At 40.7% G+C, this 18276-nt stretch overlaps 1 protein-coding gene and 1 long non-coding RNA gene across 9 annotated transcripts in view; both read left to right on the top strand.

Annotated features, from left to right (window-relative positions):
* LOC133266610 (uncharacterized) overlaps positions 1–18276 on the top strand; it is a 371798-nt gene that overhangs the window by 176308 nt on the left and 177214 nt on the right. The window lies entirely within an intron of this gene.
* Positions 1–18276, top strand: part of GRHL2 (grainyhead like transcription factor 2) — a 70587-nt gene that overhangs the window by 1868 nt on the left and 50443 nt on the right. For 4 of the 5 annotated variants that reach the window (XM_061447990.1, XM_061447989.1, XM_061447991.1 and 1 more), the window contains exons 2-4: positions 11239–11428; positions 14432–14499; positions 16036–16420. In XM_061447990.1, the coding sequence (XP_061303974.1) occupies positions 11239–11428; positions 14432–14499; positions 16036–16420 (643 nt within the window). The remainder of the gene's footprint in view (positions 1–11238; positions 11429–14431; positions 14500–16035; positions 16421–18276) is intronic. The other variant, XM_061447992.1, reaches the window with a different exon arrangement.

Genomic DNA, 18276 nt, shown 5'->3' with positions numbered 1-18276 from the left:
AGAAAGAGATTATCCGACAAAAGAAAACAGCAGGGTTGGCTGCCCGGAGAGGAAAGAGACAGGACGGTTCAGATGAGAAAGATTAAAAAAATAATTGTATTCCTGTCCTTTTTCAAACAACAGTTGACAGTGGGATAGTGCAAAAAGGTAGTCATGGCATGAAATTAATTGTGGTAGGAGTTGGGAACAAAGTGAAGTTTGGCAGTTTGCTCTGAGCTGGGTTGGGAACTTAGGCCTTCGGTGGCCAGATAAAACCGGTAAATCATTTAAGTAGAAGGCAGGGAATAAAGACAGAGCCCCGAGGGATGCTGGTGGGGCCGAGAGGAAGAGCTGAAGGAGCAGTTACTGGGTAGGGAGGGGAACCAGGTGAACTGCGAAAGAGCTGAGAACTGACAAGAAGCAGTGATGTAGGGCACCCCAAACCAACTGTCGATTTCAGAGCTGCACAAAGGTGGAAAGGGGCCATTAAGTTACTCCCTGGACAAGCCTGGTTGTCAGTTTCAGCAAATGGAAACTAAGCTGCAACAGGTCAAATGCAAGTGCTTAAACTTCCTTTCCACTCACTGCCAGAGAGGAATATGGGCATGGAATATGGGGGAGAACAATTTTGTATCACATCTGTGAAACAGAACAACAGCACAGTGGAAACCCAACTCATACAAAAAAACTAGGACAAAAGTGGTTCCCTTCTGGGTCTAGGACACTACTAAGCTACAGGACTATGCTTCCTTCCCAACAGGAGCAGTATGGCATAGGTGTAAGCTACTGAGACTGAAGCATTAATGCCCTTCATCCCCTGCTCTGTGTAGTGCTGCTGCAGTTACCACTGTGAGCATGTACCCTGAAGTAACAGCTCTTCCCCTGTTGCAGGTATGCCTGTGATCTGTTTCTGGTGTTTAGAAAGGTGTTTAGAAAATTCATAGGTGCTAGGTAAAAGTTTGAAAAGGAAATAGAAGTAAAGAAATCCTCTGGGCTCTCTGTACACAAGTGTAACATGAGAAGACAAATACATTTGTTTTCAGAAAAGATGACCAGGTGGAATGAGATATTAGACTGGTGGAGGGAGTTTTCATGGGAAGGTGGGTGGGGTTTTTTTTTGTTGTTGTTGTTTTACGGTTTTTTTTTTTTTTTTGCTTTAATTATATCCAGTTAAAACCTAGTCCAGAGAGCACAACATTCTTTTCCTCCACATGGCCTTTCTTTTACTTAAAAACAGCTCTTCCCTACAGGTAGGATTGGAAAGGGAAGCTCATTATTTCGAGGTCAGTTAATTTATCAGTGTGATTGGACACGTTTTTGTAGGGTTTGTGCTAGTAAAGTGTTGATGTAGAGGAGTAAGCAGCTGAGGGGATATAGAAAGTACGAAAAGTATGTTCCTGTCTCATCCTTCAGTGGGATTTGCTGGGTTTTCTGGAGAGGTGATACATCTCATTGCACAACAGCTCCGCAGGCTGCCTGCAGGGTCCCTCTTTGGAGGGAGGAGCAGGGACAGGGTGCTGTAGTACCACCTGCGCCAGCTTTAAGAAAGGAAGATGGAACCTTGGGTGAAAATGCTAAAGTCGTTTGATTCTAATGCTGAGGAGCTTGGAAGAGGAGATTATCCTTAAGAACAGTGTGCGTATCTCCCTGTCCTTCTCTTTAGTCTTTCTGACTTAGCTGAGTCTTGCCTGCTTGCTTCCACAAACTGCTATCAGCCAGAAGAGATAAGGCATGATTTCACATGCATTTTTCAGAGGTCGTACCGACTTAAGCAGGCTGTGGCCACTTGTCCCTGCCTCCATTCCAGCCTCTTAGCTGTGTCAGTAGAACTGTTTGTGCAGCTAGAGAACTGGCTCAGGGGCGTGTTGGGTTGAGAGTAGCCTGATCTCCTCTTAGAGGTTATTTTTAACATCTGTTTTTCATCGGTCTGGGTGCTTCATATGCAGGTAGGGTACAAGCAAATGACAGGTGTTAAAGACGGAACTGCTCAAACTAGAACCTCTGAAGAAGGAAATGTGTGTCCCTGCCTGTCTGTGAATATTTTGGAGGTCCATGCAGCTGCTTCTGTTACTATTCAGTTCTCAGGGCAATCACAAGGGGGCACAGGGTGGGAAGAGGGAGCATCCCCTTTACAGGATGTAAAGATGATTCCAGGGTTCACTTCTGCATTTACAGGCTGAAAAGCATTTCACACTGTGGTATGCAGGAAAAAATTATCACTGCAGAACTCCAGAGTAATGGCTCTAGTGCATTAGTGAAGCTAATCAGTGACCTCAATACTTGTGAGGCTTAACAGGGTTTTAGAGATTGTCAGTACTTCTGTGAATGAGGAGCAGCAATTGTACAACCACTTGGGATCTGCCTGGTAAGTGCTACAGCTGTGCCTCTGCTGCTCCTGGTGTTGTGTAAAGTCAAGAGTTCCATGTAGGCTGGGATTGCAGTTGTATGAAGAGCAGGCTTGGTAGCAGACCTGAGAATGCTGGTTGCTGTGCTTCTTGCTAGCTGGCCAGCCACGTGACTGTGCTGTCAGTCGGGCTCCCAACACCCCCAGTACATGCAAGAGCTACTCAGGACACCAAGTAGATGGGGCTGGGGCATGCTTAGACTGACCACATTAAGGAGGACTTGGGGCAGCCTGGGTCTGCAGCTGAGCATGTGCTTGTGGGTAAATAACCAAGAGAGTGAGCTCAGAGGTGGGAATGGGTTCAGACCTGCTCCCATGTGTCAGTGGGGGCATGTTCACATCAGCTTGCTACTTAGTGTCTGTGGAAGAACTTGATCTTGGACTTTGTTACAGAGTAATTTTGCCCTGGTTTCCTTTTTCTTCCTCAGTATGTAAATGAAGATGCTGCCTTCATAATATTTAGCTTAAGCATCTAGTACTATAACAATTATAACTTATGGTTTGCTGGGTGATTCTGTGACTTGTTCTTAATTTTTTCATTGAGGGCCAAACACATTTCCAGTCAGCAGATTTTGAGTAGCAGTTAGGTCACAGACTGCTGCATTCCTCAGTGTGTCCCCTAAGATGAATTTTCCAACGTCTTGCTCATCTGTAGACGAATGGAGATCGGGAATTGGAGGTTTTTGGTGCTTGTGCTTTTCAGGTGGCAGACGTGCTGTCGCAGATGTTCCCCGCAAAACCATCCTCTGCAAAGTAGGTGGAAAATAAAGTGTGCAGAACCTTACAGAATCTGCAACCATAAGTTTAACTGAGAGGAGTCAGGGTATCAAATGATTATGTTTTGCTGCTAACACTGCTGTCTCTCTGGTGCTGAAGTCTGAGGCTGGGCTGAAGATCAAAGCAGAGAAGATGGGAGGGGATTTTCCCAGGTCACTTAACTTGATTGTAATGCTCACATAACCTCTTCCCTTGGAAGGGTCAGCCGAGACATCATTTTTGTCTGGCAGGGACATCTGAAGGGGAAATGATATTACACCAGTTGACATTTGTTGTCAAATATTTTCACAAATATTAATCCAGTCCAGACCACTGATGGTTACCCTAAATATTTGTTTCTCCATGATTGTGGAGCAGCCAGTGAAGCTGCCCTTTTTTGTATGTGCAGGCACATACACGCACAGCACAAGCTCTTTCAAATGCTTATGTAGGAATTCATCCTGGGATAAACTTAATTAGCATTTAAATCGGTGATTGGGGCAGTAGTAGCTAATTGAAAGAATAAGTATTTTAGCCATTCTAATATACCTGAACTAACTTCATTAAGAAGAGAACAGTTGCTTACGAAATATTTAACCAAGGAAATCATATTAAGTGCATGTGAACTGTGGAGAATTCAAATATTGCAACATACCTGTAGCTTAAGAATATGTCTCCAACCTTGAAGATTACATGTGTCTGTAGATCCATTAGTTTTCTTAATAATGGGGCATAATGGCATCTTTCATAATTCTGTATTTTAGTTGTCCTGTAAAGTATATGTAATTTTTTGTGTGTGTTTTTTTAAGAAATATTCATGGGAAATCTTGACTCCCAGGATTGCTCAGTTGCTGAATGCGGGTTTTCCTGCTGACTGTACAGAAGACTTCATATTCTGAAAAAGCAGCGATCAGTGCTATCAGTGCAGCAATTATTCCATTTCCATTAACTCTGTGGAAGCAATGAATGAATAAAGGCCACAGGGCCAAGGGTCAGGTCAAACTGCAGCAGGTCTGAGAAGCCTTGTCATGACCTGTTTTTAATTTTAAAGCCTACTGCTGGTTGCTAAAACAACCTTGAGTGCTATGCACGCTGGAAATATGCTTAGCAAAATAGAGCATGGCATGGTGTGAAGCTGCTAAGTAATTGCTAGTTGTCTGATCAGCTCTTTGGCTACTGCAGTAATGCGAGTTTCAGAATATCCTCTTTTTTGAGATGTCAGTCGTGTTCTACAAATATGCTTAAACTTGCCTTTTTGAGACTGTTTTTCTGGTTAAAAAAAAAAGGCAACAGGCTTAGTGTGCTAATAACAAAAAATTGTCTGGTAGAAATAATATTTAATTAAAGTGAAACCAGTCTCTGAAATCATAGGTATAAAAAGTTTGTCTCAGGGTGAGTAATTGCCTACTTGAACTAGTCTTCAGTAGGCATTTACTGTGTGTATTTAATCCTTGTGTCAGATTTCTTTTTTGTACTTCCACTTTGACACAGTCAATAATATTTTTGTCAATGAGTCACCTATTTGTTTTAATCTTTTTAATCGCTATTACATGCTCAAGTTATGTTGCTTCTGAGTAAAAACAAAATTTCTAGTAAGCATCTAATTGTTGAATTAGCCTTTTTTGCCATTCACTGTTTCTGCTCTCAGTATATTATTTTACTTCCTCTCAGAATGTTTGGTAAAGGTAAAATAATTTCTGTTAATCATTTAGCATGTGTAATCTTGTTCAGATTTGTCTTGTGCTCAAAAGGAATAATTGTCCCAAAATTGCCAGAGTCCCAAACCTGTGTTCATTAGTAGGCAGAATTACTTAGCCTCTTTAATGGGAGTTTTTTCCTTGGTATGGACTGCTGGGTGGCCCAGAGGGCATCTTATCTTCTCGTTTCCTGGTGGCCTAAGTGCTTTGATTTTCCTTCATTCTCAAGTCATTTGCATATTTATGTGCTTGGATTGGGCTAAATGCATTCTGGAGACCTGTTACTGCTTCTAGGAATGATTTGGTTGTAGATAGTGAAAGACAAAATATCAAGACACATGGGCTGTAGTTTTCCTGTTCATTAAACGTTTGTGCTCCTTTGTAGTTTCAATGGACTACTATTATTTAATTCAAACAACAGTGTTGCTGACTTTTTAATTATACTTTCAGCAATAAATCCTGAGGAGTCTAAACCTTTTTTTAGCTGAATAAATCAAAACTTGCAGTGAGTCACCCATGTTGGTGTGGCGTGTTGTTTTTTACTCTGTTTTTCATTTGATGTCTAGGCAAAGTGGTATGCTGAAGGTAGTGAATTTGGAGTAACATTAGAATCTTTAAAATCAATTGTTTCAAGCACTAGGGCTAGCTTTGATTTATACATCTTTGTATAAATGAGAATAGACAGAAATTTGTCATCTGGAATCTAATGTCTGTTAACTTTAGATTAAGTTAACAGATCCCAGCTTCTGTAGGATCTGTCCTTAGCTGCTTTTTAAATGGTCATAGTAGTTCAATTTGTGCCTATGAATTCATATGTATGTACATTAGTTGTAAGTCAAATTAGATGACCATCTGTTCTAAATCTGTTTTATAGCATTCTGACAGCTGAATTGAGATTTGTATAAGTGTAAAGTAACTTTAACTGAAGGTCTTTAGAGCTACTGAAATGCTTGTAAATGGCCACACTCTGCCCTCTTTGGCTATGTCAAAACTGAAGTAGAAGCTTTTAGCTCTTTTTGCAGCTCTTAGATGTGGCTGGAGTGTGATCATTTACCTTTTATAGTACCAAGTGAAACACATGTTCTTGAAGATCCCCATTTCTTATTTTGCGTTGGAGGAGAAACTAAGCAGGCAGGTGTTCTTTCTGTAACTCATAGGACACCGAGTTACAGCATAGTTCAGCCATGTCTCTGATCTGAACAGTTAAGGGATCAGGAACCCAGGATGTGACATGGTGTGTGGTACATGTCTGCATGCAATATAGAAGTGTCCCTTTGACTAGCATCTCAGTTTAGAAAACTTGTGTTTTTTTCCAGGGTTTCTGGATTGGGAGCAGTTGCCCTGTGCACCTTCTTATTTATCATCCGATTGAAAAAAGAGCTTGTGAAAAATATCCTATGGCCTTGACGTGCTGGGCTGTGAGCCAGGATGACATGAGTCTCTCTTGCCTTTTCCAGTTATTTGACAGGTGCTAGAATTTCTATGCAATTTCTAACAGCTGTATGGACCACAGCCTCCTATCTCTTCTCCCTAAGGGACAGTTTGCAGCGGATATGTGAAGATGTGCTTGGTGCTTTTGTCTCACAAAGAATAGGCAGGCTCAGGCTTGGGCTGAAACCTGGGAACAGGTATTCCTCCTATTCTGCTGCCTTACACTGCTTGTTCCCCTCTGACACCTAACCTTTGCAGGGAGGGCAAAGCCCTAATGCATAATCAGGGGACAAAGAAGTCCACAAGGGTATGTATGGAGCAGCTTTATTCTTACTTTTTTTTATAAGGTTATTGAAGGAACAAATGCAATATCCAAAAAAGCAAAATCCCTCATCCCCCAGGAAATGCTGGGGCTGGTTGCTTCCCAAGTCACTTTTTAACAGTCTGCTTTGGATTTCAGGGGATGAATTTTCCTGGTCAGAGCAAAAGCTGGGGGGCAGGCAGGATGAGGCTTTCTTCCTTACTGGAAGCACCAACTGGATCAGGTTGTAAAGCTGAGCATGTGATTGGGAGAAGAGGAGAATGCAGCTGTACTTGATGCAGCCTCGCTGCATCAGTCTGCTTTATGTTCAGTGGCAGATTTAGCAGAGAGGTTGAAAGCTGCACAAACTGCAAATTCAGCAGGAAGCTTTTGAGCATCACAACTGGCTGACAGACTGGCAGGCAGGACATCTTGTTTCTGAGTAAAAAGAAAGCTTTCTTCAAGGAACTGTTTTTTTGCCATTGTTTATGAATGTGTTAATGGACCTTGCTGATGCTGTGTAAGCTAATTCACAAATTGCATCAAGTTGGGTGAGAATTTGCCTGGTAGGATTTTACAGCCCCAAGTGCTGGCTGTTGAAAGTTCATTATCTCTAGTCTGAAGAAGAGCTTGAAAAGCCAACCCGTTTCTTTAAGTACAATGTACCTCTCCAATCTGTGTTTACTGCAGCAACTGAGATGAAACTAAGTGAGCACAGTTTTGGACATCTCTGTTTATACACTACACTTGTATAGGTTTTATAAAATTGCATTATCATTATTTTAAGTAAATAAAAAAAAATCAGTTTACCAGATGCAGAAATCACCATAACCGGTATAAGTCTGGAAAACTTTTGTATAACTTTTCTTATGAGGAAAGCACACAAATCATGTAAGATGGTACAAACAAGATCTCTACTAAACAGCTGGGGAGGACGGGGAGACAGGGCGGGAGAGATTTTGCAAAATAAAGGACATCTGAAGTTCAGTCTTTACATAAACACTGAAGTGTCAGAGTAATTGAGCTAAGCTAGATCATTCCCCAGAAAACACCTTTCATCCTCACATACCTGTAAGTTAAGATACCTAACTGCTACTACTCTTTAGCTTAAACCAACAGAAACAATTTTGCATTTATTAGGAGCAAAACTGATAGTTTGAAGGGAAACATACTTTATAGGCACAATTGGTAAGCTGTATCTCCATGGTAAAATAATGGTATGATTTCAGCTGTGCAGGCACATCCTTCCTAGCTGTGCTCCGGTTAGCACGTATTCTGACTGCCAGAGAGAGGGGTCGGTGGAGAATGGGCATGGTGGTCAGGGCTGGTCTGGTCTGTGCAGCAGCCTTTGCAGGCTGGTTTAGACGTTCCTGGGGCTACAGTAGATATTTGCTGATACTGCTGGCCAGGCTAGATGAGGTCTTCCACTGGCAATCTTGTCTTATCTTCCTTTCTTAAGTGGGTGGTTCTCCATGGATATGGTCACTGATGGGTTTGCAGCTTGTGATAAGATTTATAGATGTGTTGCTAATTGCAGGTTCCAACTGAGGCATTTCTCATAGGTGGGGTGTTCAGAGCAGCTCTCTCTGGTGGTTTCTCTTGTGTTTCTTGTAGTGTGTCACCCTTTAATCTTCTCCCTGGTTCAGGTGCCACCAGAGTTACCCTCCTCGAAGCAGCTGCCTGATGTAATCAGTTACACAGCTGGAATAGCTAGGGGTGCCCCATCATGGAAGAGTGCCTGATGGGACCAGGGGAGCTTACCTGTGCAGAGCCTCACTCAGGAGGCTTTGTTTTCTTGGCATATATAAAAATAGAAAATATTTATCTCCTTTGGTTATGGGGGGGCTTTGCTACCCTTCTGTCACATTTGGCTAAAATTGTCCAGGAGATTTACCAGCTGTGGAAAAGGAAAGGGAATTTGGGTGCACACGTCTCATTTCTCAGGAGAAACCCTCCTTCCCATCCAAATGACCTTAATTAATAGAGTAGTTTTCTTGAAGCTATGGCAGTTGTTTTGGCTGAGTGCTTTGAGTATAATCTTGGGAATCACGATAATTAGATCTGACCATTAACCTCCCACAGAGCTGATTATGGGCATGGGGGTGATGAGGAAGTTTTTTATTTTTCTTAGTGCTATTGTTTGAGTCTGTTTGCAGGGTAAACATAATGAGTGTGTCGGTTGATTATGCTGCAGACCATCTCTCAAGACAGAGGAGACAAGTATTTAGTTTTTAAACGTGAAAACCTGGGTTTTACAGAAAATGTGCTCTGGGGAGGTGTTGGGGAGGCTCTGTGTCTATGTACCTGTGGCCTTTCCAGCCATCCCAACTGTTTATTTAGTGAGTGGCTGTTCCTAGAGTATTTATCTCCTCTAGTTTAGGTTTTCTTCAACACAATCATATACAACACCTCTGAGGGACAACACTCTCTTCATTGATTTAAGATTGTCTTGAGTAAGTTAGAGCAGCAGAGATTGACTCCTTCCCTCCAGCACTTCTGCAGACAAGCACAGCCCAGGTCTTAAAATGTGTTTTTAAAGGGCATATCACAGTCCGTCTGTAGTGCTCATGACTCAGTTATGACTATTGTGTGGCTATGGGTGCTCTGAGTAACAAAAGGCAGTTATTGATTGTAAGGGAATATTGCTGCAGGAAGGAGAATGAGTGATATTTTGTGCCTTGCAATGGGTAGATACCTATGTAGTGAAGCAGCTCGGGTTTAACTGAAGGGGAGCTTTGTTGAGGAAAGGAGAATCCTTTCCTGGAATAATTGCCTCCGAGCCAGGGAGAACTGGCTACTCCAGAGTGGGGACAGGCCCTCAGCTACCTCTGGCACAAACAGTGGGGCTGTTGCAAATCTGATTTGAGTCGCTAACAATAAGGGATTGAAAAGGCAAGTAGACCTAGCATTCTCTGTCTTCCCTTGAGCTTCCAATTTATGCTTCAGCTTCACCTGCTGAAGCAAACCTGGGACAGCACAAATGTATATGTGAAAACAAAAAGCATAAAAATCTGTAGAAGAGATGGCAGAAGGTCAAGCAGAAAGGCCCTTGGAAAAGAAAGGACACTTCTAAAAATCCAGATATTTTAGATGAAAGGAAAATATAATCTGAGCTGAGATTATTGGCTGTCTTTTGTGATACAAAGCTACAAAATGCTCTTTCCCCCCCACAGAGCTCATAAAACTGTGCTCTGTGTGCCAGAAGGATTATTTTGTTTTTCGTTAAATAAAGAAACTTGTAAACAGCGCTCTGTACCATAGAGATGATAATCTCCAGTGTCCCCCTTCTCTTCCTTAAACACAGCAGCACGCACTTTGCAGGTTGGGCTCAGGCAGCAGCAGAGCCCTGGAGTGAAGTCCCAGCCTGGTGGTCACTGCAGCTTGGGGGCCAGGCAAGACATGCTCCCTGCATCCAAGAGCATTTACTGTGTGTGTTCAGTTGTGCTTTTATCAAATTCTGTTTCTGAAATCAAATAAAGTGCTCGGTTGGACAGTGTTTGAATGCCACTCTCTGAGCTACAGCAGCCATTTGCTGGATTATGTCTGGGGAGCTGGCACTGCTGCAGGTAGGGGAGAGCAAAAAGAGGAGACTGAATAATAGGTTTTATACGGAAGATGGCAAGAAATGTTTATGAAGGTCACCAGGAATAGCTCCTAGTTTTGCCAGTTAAAGCGATATGTTCAGGTATTCTGCCATCTTTGCAGCTTTCAAATGCAATCTGTTAAAAATTGATCCTTGTAACTTGAGCCACAATTCTTGACTGTTGCAACATACACCCCTTGCTCCCCTTGTTACCCTGCCTAATCTGTTTGCCTACTGTCTTGTGTAATAGGAATGCAATTATTTTTTTTGTATAACTCTTTTATCCATAATTTTACTGAACATTTTACAAAAGCAGGTACTATTGTCTTTATTTATGCTTCCATTATACTGTAGATTTCAGCCATAGCTGTGGTGCAGCAGCTTTGCTTGTGATGTACTCAGGCACTGGTCAGTTTGTACCACATTCAGGCTGAAGGATACTGCTCTGCTGCAAATCCCACTTACTAATGGTCTTGTATTGCTATGGGTCTTTAGCTAGATGTGGTGAGTGATAAAGTGTGAACTGATATGAAATATGGTAACTTCTGCTCCATCCACTGGACCCATTACTCATGTCTCATTACAGAAAACCTCTCTGAAATTAGGGACAAAAGCAGAGAATAGCTCAATTACAGGGTGTACCAGTTGTTAAATACTGAATTATACTCTATTTAGGTGAACACAGGATTAGTATTAGATACTTTTATTTTCATTCATGTCTTCTTATTTTAACATTTCAGTTAAATGTATTTTTCCTTAATCAAGTGTACATCTAACAAAAATACTGGGGCAAAATATTCTTTTATTTTTACTTTTTTTTTCCAAATAGTTTTTAAATATTTTCATCACTCTCTCTGTATATTAGTAAAAATACATTTGAATTGTTATCACAACATCTGCACACATTTAACTTTTTCTTAAGTACTGAAGAAACATAATGCTGATAAATATTTGTGTCACCAAATTTAATACAGAGGTGCTTGATGTAATCCTGTCACTTTCACTGAGCTATGTGATGTTCTTTGACATGTCTTGTTAATAAAGTAATCCCTTCTGGATCACCATTTTATTCTTCCTGTCTATGCAGTAACAAGCGACTTGTGGCCTTAGTGCCAAATGACACTTCATTCAACACCAGACGAGCCTACACCAGTGAAGATGAAGCCTGGAAGTCGTATTTGGAGAATCCCCTAACAGCAGCCACCAAGGCTATGATGAGCATAAATGGTGATGAGGACAGTGCTGCTGCTCTTGGCCTATTGTATGACTATTATAAAGTAGGTAACTCCATTGTTAATCCTCCCTGCGGCACTAGCAGGGGACTTCTCTAAGAGGCATCAAAAGAGCCTCTTTTCAAAAGCAGAAGTCACTGCATCTTGTTTTTTTTTTTTTGTCTCATATTTGCACCAGGCACTCTTTCTGTTTTAGGGAGCCTGTCTGAGGTTGTTATGTGTTTAGTTCTGGAGAGAAAAAGCCAGAACTCCATATTAAATTTGCAACCATGGTTTCTTTTTGAGCATAATGTTCTTCCTCTTCCCTTGTAAGAGCATTGGTTGAATTAGCTCCCTTTTTATTTGTGCTTGGATACATGCAGTATACTTTAAAAAGTGCAAAAGGGGAGGCCTTGTCCATCTGTAGGTTTGTCTGCTTTTCTGGTTCATTCCACACATGTTTTAGTTTGCTCTTTAACTGCAGTATCTCTCATCTGACAGTTTCCCATGTTATTTTTATTTGCATAATGATTGCAGTAGGCTGTGTACAAACAGTGAGGTCTAGCCCTTGCACTGTAAGCTTGCAGTTTAAGTAGAAAGGTGGAGGACAGAAATGGAGCTGGACACAGAGGCAGGGATCTAAGTCAGTTTGCAAGAGGGAACACTGACACAGGGTTTCATTTTATACCAGGTTCTAAGCCCAGGACTTCACCTACCATTTTGATACCACCTTTCCATTTTGTGTATTTCGTAGTATTTAAGTAGAGCTATATTTGAGCTTTCTGCTGAAATCAGAGGAGAATCCTGCAGGGAGGATCTCTGTGTAATACAGAAATTTCTCTTGGAAACCCAGGCTGACCCCTTTGTACTCTGCAAGTGGAATCAGTGTTGCCTACTAAACACTGAAGTATGAAATTGCTGAACTCAGTACACCTGAAGCTACCTATGCCTGCACTGGGGACACAATCTGTGAAAGCCAGCAGAACAATGCCAGCCCCCCTTGTAATTCATAAAGAAGTAGCAGGAGTGAAAATTCAAAATCAAAAATCTTTTAAAAACCTTTTCTTTTAGTATTTATTAGTATAAATGCTTTTAGAGAATGGGCTCCTCTTTTAGTCTCTGCTGCGATCACTAAATGTGTAGTCAGGAGAAGGGGGCGTAGGCAAGATGCCATTTACCAGCCCTATGGCTAAATATTACTTTAATTTCTTTACTGATTATATTTCAAGGGATGTTTCTTGCTTTTGTTTTTGTCAGTATCAAAAAGCTTATCCCAGCGAGAAAGAAGAAAGGTTCTTTTCTCTACTTGACAGAGTTGCCACAGTGCCAGTCTGAAGTTAATGTGAATTTGTAATATTTGGGATGTGAATGAGCATCTGGAGTGTTGGCTTCTGTCTTAATAATACCTTTGTATGTAGCAGTTCATTAATCTGCTGGATTTTTTAAACAAAACCAGAGAACAGCCCTTTTTGTTCTCAAAACTATCTTCTAAGAGACATGTCTCTTCCTTGTTCCAAACAATTGTAAAAGACTTGGAGTTCAGATGGAGTAAGCTGTGTTAATCCCAAAGCCATTTCCAGCATTTAATGTAACTATTTCTGTCTTAAACTGGGAGAAAAGCTTAACTTTGTTATGTGTTGATGTTGATGCTCTCGAACAGGAACTTTAAACATAATTTAAACCTCTGTGCTGTAATGTGGAAATGTAGAGAAATTCCAGTACACCAGATTTTATTGAATTGCCCTTATTTATCATCTGGCTCATTTGTTCTGACATGCTGGGTAATTTTTTGAAGTACTTTTTGCAGTCAGTAGGAACTATCTGAATGTAACTGTTTGGGTTTTTTTTATTTTTCTTCTCCTTTTTCTTGTACTAATATTTACCTAAACATACACCCCCCTTTAGGGATAAATATATGATCTTAACAAGGGAACCAACTTGTGCAAAATGTGGCTTGAATCCCACTTCTATAATACATGAAAGAGTTGGGTTTTTTTTAACCAGCAGGATGCTTAATAGGGAGAGAGGATGTCTCTAGAGAAGGAAAAGCTCTGGCTAGCACTCTGACTCTGCTGTTGTCCTGCAGATACAGCTGGTGTTAACCTTGGCTACTGTAGTGCATTGTAGTATTGGTTTTCCTCTAAATTCAGGTATTTTCCTGATACTTCCTGGAAGTATTTAAAGATAAAAGGCACAGCTTTAGCCCATTCTTAGATCTATTCTTGCCCTTTAATCTGGAGTTAACTGCTGAGACAGAGTTGATACATGTTCTTTTGTAAAAGACAGAAGTTTTAGCTCCCAAATTGCTGGTTCAGCAAGAAAACAATATGGTCATGGCAGCAGCTTTGCCCTTGGAGATTTCATATCTATGGTGGTGTCGGGAAACTGGTATGTGGGAAGACAAATCTTTTAAGTTGCTTGGTGTCAATTTTGAATCTGTTGAGGGGACAGATTTTACTGGATTTTTAATTCTCATGGCTGTTGATGTACTCAGCAAAGCAGAATTAAGTGTTCTCTGATGACATGTCAACATGCCCTGACCTGTCTGCATGCTGGGAAAGTGAAGGATTCACAAACTTCCCCTAGGTACAAGTTCTGCACCCTCCAGACTGCTCTATAACAGGAGGAGTTAGCTGGTGCTTGTGGTTTAATTGAAAACCATTTTTTCCCTGAGCTGAAAGGGTCTCCATGCAGAGCTCATCAAAGCATCATGTATTTCTTCTCATCTTTTACTATTCAGTGAAAAGTGTCTGTGTGTTTGGGAATATAAGCTTTGATTTTAAGATAGCTTGGCCTAGCTTGGTATTGCAAAGGTAAGGACATAGAGTGCTTTGCTCCAGACTGATGTGCCCAAGAACTAGAAAAGAAAACAATACCTACACTGTTTTCCCCTTTGGATTTTTTATTTCTGTTCACAGTTAGCCTCCCAAAGAAAAACAGCTCCTGGCATCTGTGAACTAGACAAAACTGATGTGGTTACATTCTTCTAGTTGTTGCAGTAGAGCAGTCTGAAGCTGCAAATACCTGACAGTTGTGTTTACCTGACCCCATGCCTGGTGTTGTTCTCAGGTTCCCAGAGATAAAAGGCTGTTGTCTGTTAACAAAGTGAGTGATAATCAAGAAGACCAAGATAAAAGGTACAGTATTATTCAAAATCATACACCCAGCTACTAACAGTGTTGATCAGTTATGAACTGAAGGAACTATGATAACCCGAGGGTTTATGGGTTTCTTTCAGAAGGTAAAAAGAATGAAGACTGTTTTGGGAAGCAAACTTTACTCCTTTTTACTTCTAATTTATTAGAAAATTTGAACATTATTATTAAACATGCAGAAAGTATCATTATTTGTTTGTGTCTTGTTTTGCTGCTGCTGAGAATAGTAAAATCAGATTATATGGACAGTTGGCTATTGGCTGCTTTTCTTTCAATTTTCTTCTAGAATAAAAAGTACATAGTTTGGCCTCAGTAACCTGATTTATTCAGTTTTATTTAACATAACCTACGGTCTGCCCAGAAGCAAATAAAGTGACTCTTTAAAATCATTTGCTCGAAATTATTTTCTTACTCTTCTGATTTCAGCCTCCCTCAGGCTAAAAGTTACTTGAAGAGTCAGAGGAAGCTGACTCCTGCCTTTGTTAAGACTTGTGGACAAGAGAGAGTGTATATTTATGTAGAAAGATCTAAGTTTCTACATATATGAAGTTATCTTCATGTAAAATGGAGAGAGGCTTTGTAAGATTTATTTCGATGTAGCTAATTTGGGACAACCTAAGATAGATTATACTGGCTGTGCAAAGTGGAAATTTAAATAGGTAGTGGCATAAATTCACTGTTTCAAAATAGAATATGAACCTTTTTTTTGAGGGACAGGTTTTCTTCTGTAAGCACCAGAGAAATTCCCGAGTTGAGTGTGATTGCCTTTGGTGGAAAGCCAAGAGAGAAGAACTGTAATGTCAGAGTGTATCTCCTGTGTTGAAAAGAAAGCAGTGTGTTGCACCTACTAAAAGTTTTATGAACTAATAATTTCATGTGAGTGCAACTGCTATCAGCAGTCACATTGCTTTCAACAGCAGATGTGGGTAGATGTGGGAATGCAGTTTGAGATTACCTCGCAGCTGTTGTAGTTACTGATCTACTCTGATACAATGAGATTCCTGGGCTTGCCCTTACAGAAGAGTGTTGGTACCAGAGTTACACAAACAGTAGTGCCCTGTCAACAGTCTGAAAGAGCATGCATCAGCATATGAACGTTGCTGTTGATATTCTGCCTATTTCATATGCAAATTATTTACTGTGAGTAATCCATCCCTCACCTTACTCTTTATGCTTGTTTTATGCCCAAAGGCTGTTGCACTGATGGTTTGATTTTACATCCAGATTATAAAACAAGGCCAAAGCAACCTTGGATACTCAGAATTTATTGCAACAGGTCATACTGATTATAAGTCAAATCCAAATGCATAACCTTTCTCTAGCTGTTAGAGCTCTGGATCTCTCTGCTTGCCTCACGATGTCTTTTGCCTAGTATTTGTTAGTGTACTACATCTTACGGCAATGGCTTATCAGAATTGAAAGATCTCCTTCCTGGCCATCTAAGAACATTAAGCTATTTAAGGAGGAGGTTTACTCTTATCAGGACACTTCATAATATTTTTTGGTTTTATCTCACAGAAATTGTCTTAATACCACAGAAGCTCAGAGTAATTTGAGTGGGGGAGAGAACCGTGTGCAAGTCCTGAAGACGGTGCCAGTTAACCTTTCCTTGAATCAAGATCCTTTGGAGTCATCCAAAAGGGAATACAACGCAAATGTGTCTGGGAGCTCAACACCCATCACTGGGACTGGAGTGACTGTGGTTAAAGCAGAGGAGTTCACCCCTGTTTTCATGACCCCACAAGCACACTATGCAAGAGGAGAAAATGAGGAGCACCGAGGTGTTATCTTTGAACCATATGAAGTGTCCAACATTGCTCCCCACACAAATTATCTCAAAGAAGACCAGCGCAGTACTCCTGACAGTACGTACAGTGACACCTTCAAAGATGGAGGAACAGAAGTAAGTTTTTCACCTCCAGTTAGCATCTAAAAACTCAATAAAAAGCTGTAAACAAGATAAGGTGATTTGAGCTGTCCACAAGTGCCATTAGAGCAACAGTGATGCTTGTTTCAACAAATTCAATTCTACTTCTTGCTCTGTTCCTGTCAGTCTGTGCTCTGATTATAGGGGAGAATCATGAGGCATTTCAGAAGGCAGATTTAAAGTTGTTTATTGGAAACTCTGAGAATAACAGACCCTGATCTTTTGTCTTCTGGGGTATCGCCTCGAGTAGAGGATAGTTGCCACTCTGAAAGAAGATTTGTTTGCTATTAGCAAGATCTGCCTTCTGAGCTATTCGTAACAGTAAGAAATAGCAGCCACTTTGTGACTGGGAAGTTCTTAATGTTCTTCTGAAAGTGCAAATGAGTCTCTGCTGCTAGATAAACCCAAGTAATTTGTTCAGAAGCTGTCTGTTGCACTAAGCTTTAACTCTGCAACATGGGTGAGTGAGAAAAAGTAGTAATATTAGGTGACTAAAGGGGAATGGAGAAGTTAACAGGTAGGGAGACTTTGGTGGGTGTATATGTAGGGGAATGAGAAGAGAGATAAGAAGCTACCTTGTAACTATTTTACAGTTATGCTGAGGCAGACTAATTATAGGGTTAGCTTTAATATGGTGGGTACCTTCTCTCTGCTTTTGCCTGCTGCAGAATAATGCAAACAAGCCAGAAATGTAGAAAGGTAGAAATTATTTAAAGCTGACAGTAGCTCTGCAAATAATGAGAGATATTAGGGGGTAAAGATCTCATTGGTGTTTTCTCCTCTAACTCTTATGAAATTGTTAATGTAACAAAAGTACAAGGCAAACTATATTAGGGCTGAGTTAGTCTGACTGGATATATAAGACATTTACTGTTTGTATGTGTATTATAGAAAAGTAAATTGTCTCCACACAAGTGTCATGGATCAGGATGTCTGGAGGTGAAATCAATTTTCAGATATAGAACACATCTAGGTCAACTACATGAGTAATTAATGGAGAAATCTAGCCTGCCATTGAAAAATAAGTAAGATCAAACTTTGGATTAGAAACATTGCTCTGCATTATCAAATCACATCAGCTATTTTTTATTGTTATTGCTAATGGCTCTTTATGTGACTCCAGTGGTACTGTACCTGTGGTTTTCCCAGAGGTGCTGTAGCTGAGTGATTCCATCACATTGGTTTGTTCTGGGACACACTGCAAAGTGCTATCAAATATGCAAAGTTGTTTAACTTGGAGGGAATTTAGATCCATACGTTGGCCTTGCATCCCAGACTCCACTTAGCCCCTGCGTGCTGTGACTGCTTTTCCAGCCTTGTGCCGTTGTGTAAGGACAGCTGTATGAAGATATGGGAAAGCATAAAGCAAAATGTTAAAATGTACCGAAAGAGAAACTTGTGCTAAGTTAGTGTTTAAGGTATGGATTACAGTTGTTCTTACTAGTTTCCCTGTTCACTTGGTGATATTGGCTGCAGTAGATTTGCTCTGATACTTGCTCAAAATTTAAAAACATTATGAATATGTATTAAGAAAAAGTTTCAAAATACTTCTTGAGTGACTTAGTTCTGTTATACTGAAGAGTGCTGAGTATTTATAGACTCCTGTGGTAGTGCACACTTCAGTCAGTCACTTCCTATATTATTCAGATACAATTTCAACAATTATGTAAATATACCCCAACTTTCTCAGCCTGTCTTCATACAGGAGGTGCTCCAGTCCCCTGATCATCCTCGTGGTCCTCCTCTGGACTTGTTCCAACAGTTCCATGTCCTTTTTATGTTGAGGACACCAGAACTGCACACAATACTCCAGGTGGGGTCTCACAAGAGCA

Source organism: Pezoporus flaviventris, unplaced genomic scaffold (assembly GCF_033815535.1).
Source record: "Pezoporus flaviventris isolate CSIRO_AGI_PZ_B2104156 unplaced genomic scaffold, CSIRO_AGI_Pfla_v1 ptg000007l, whole genome shotgun sequence".
Classification (NCBI taxonomy): domain Eukaryota; kingdom Metazoa; phylum Chordata; class Aves; order Psittaciformes; family Psittacidae; genus Pezoporus; species Pezoporus flaviventris.
The sequence above is the reverse complement of the archived record's forward strand: the minus strand, read 5'-3'. Positions and strand labels throughout refer to the sequence as shown.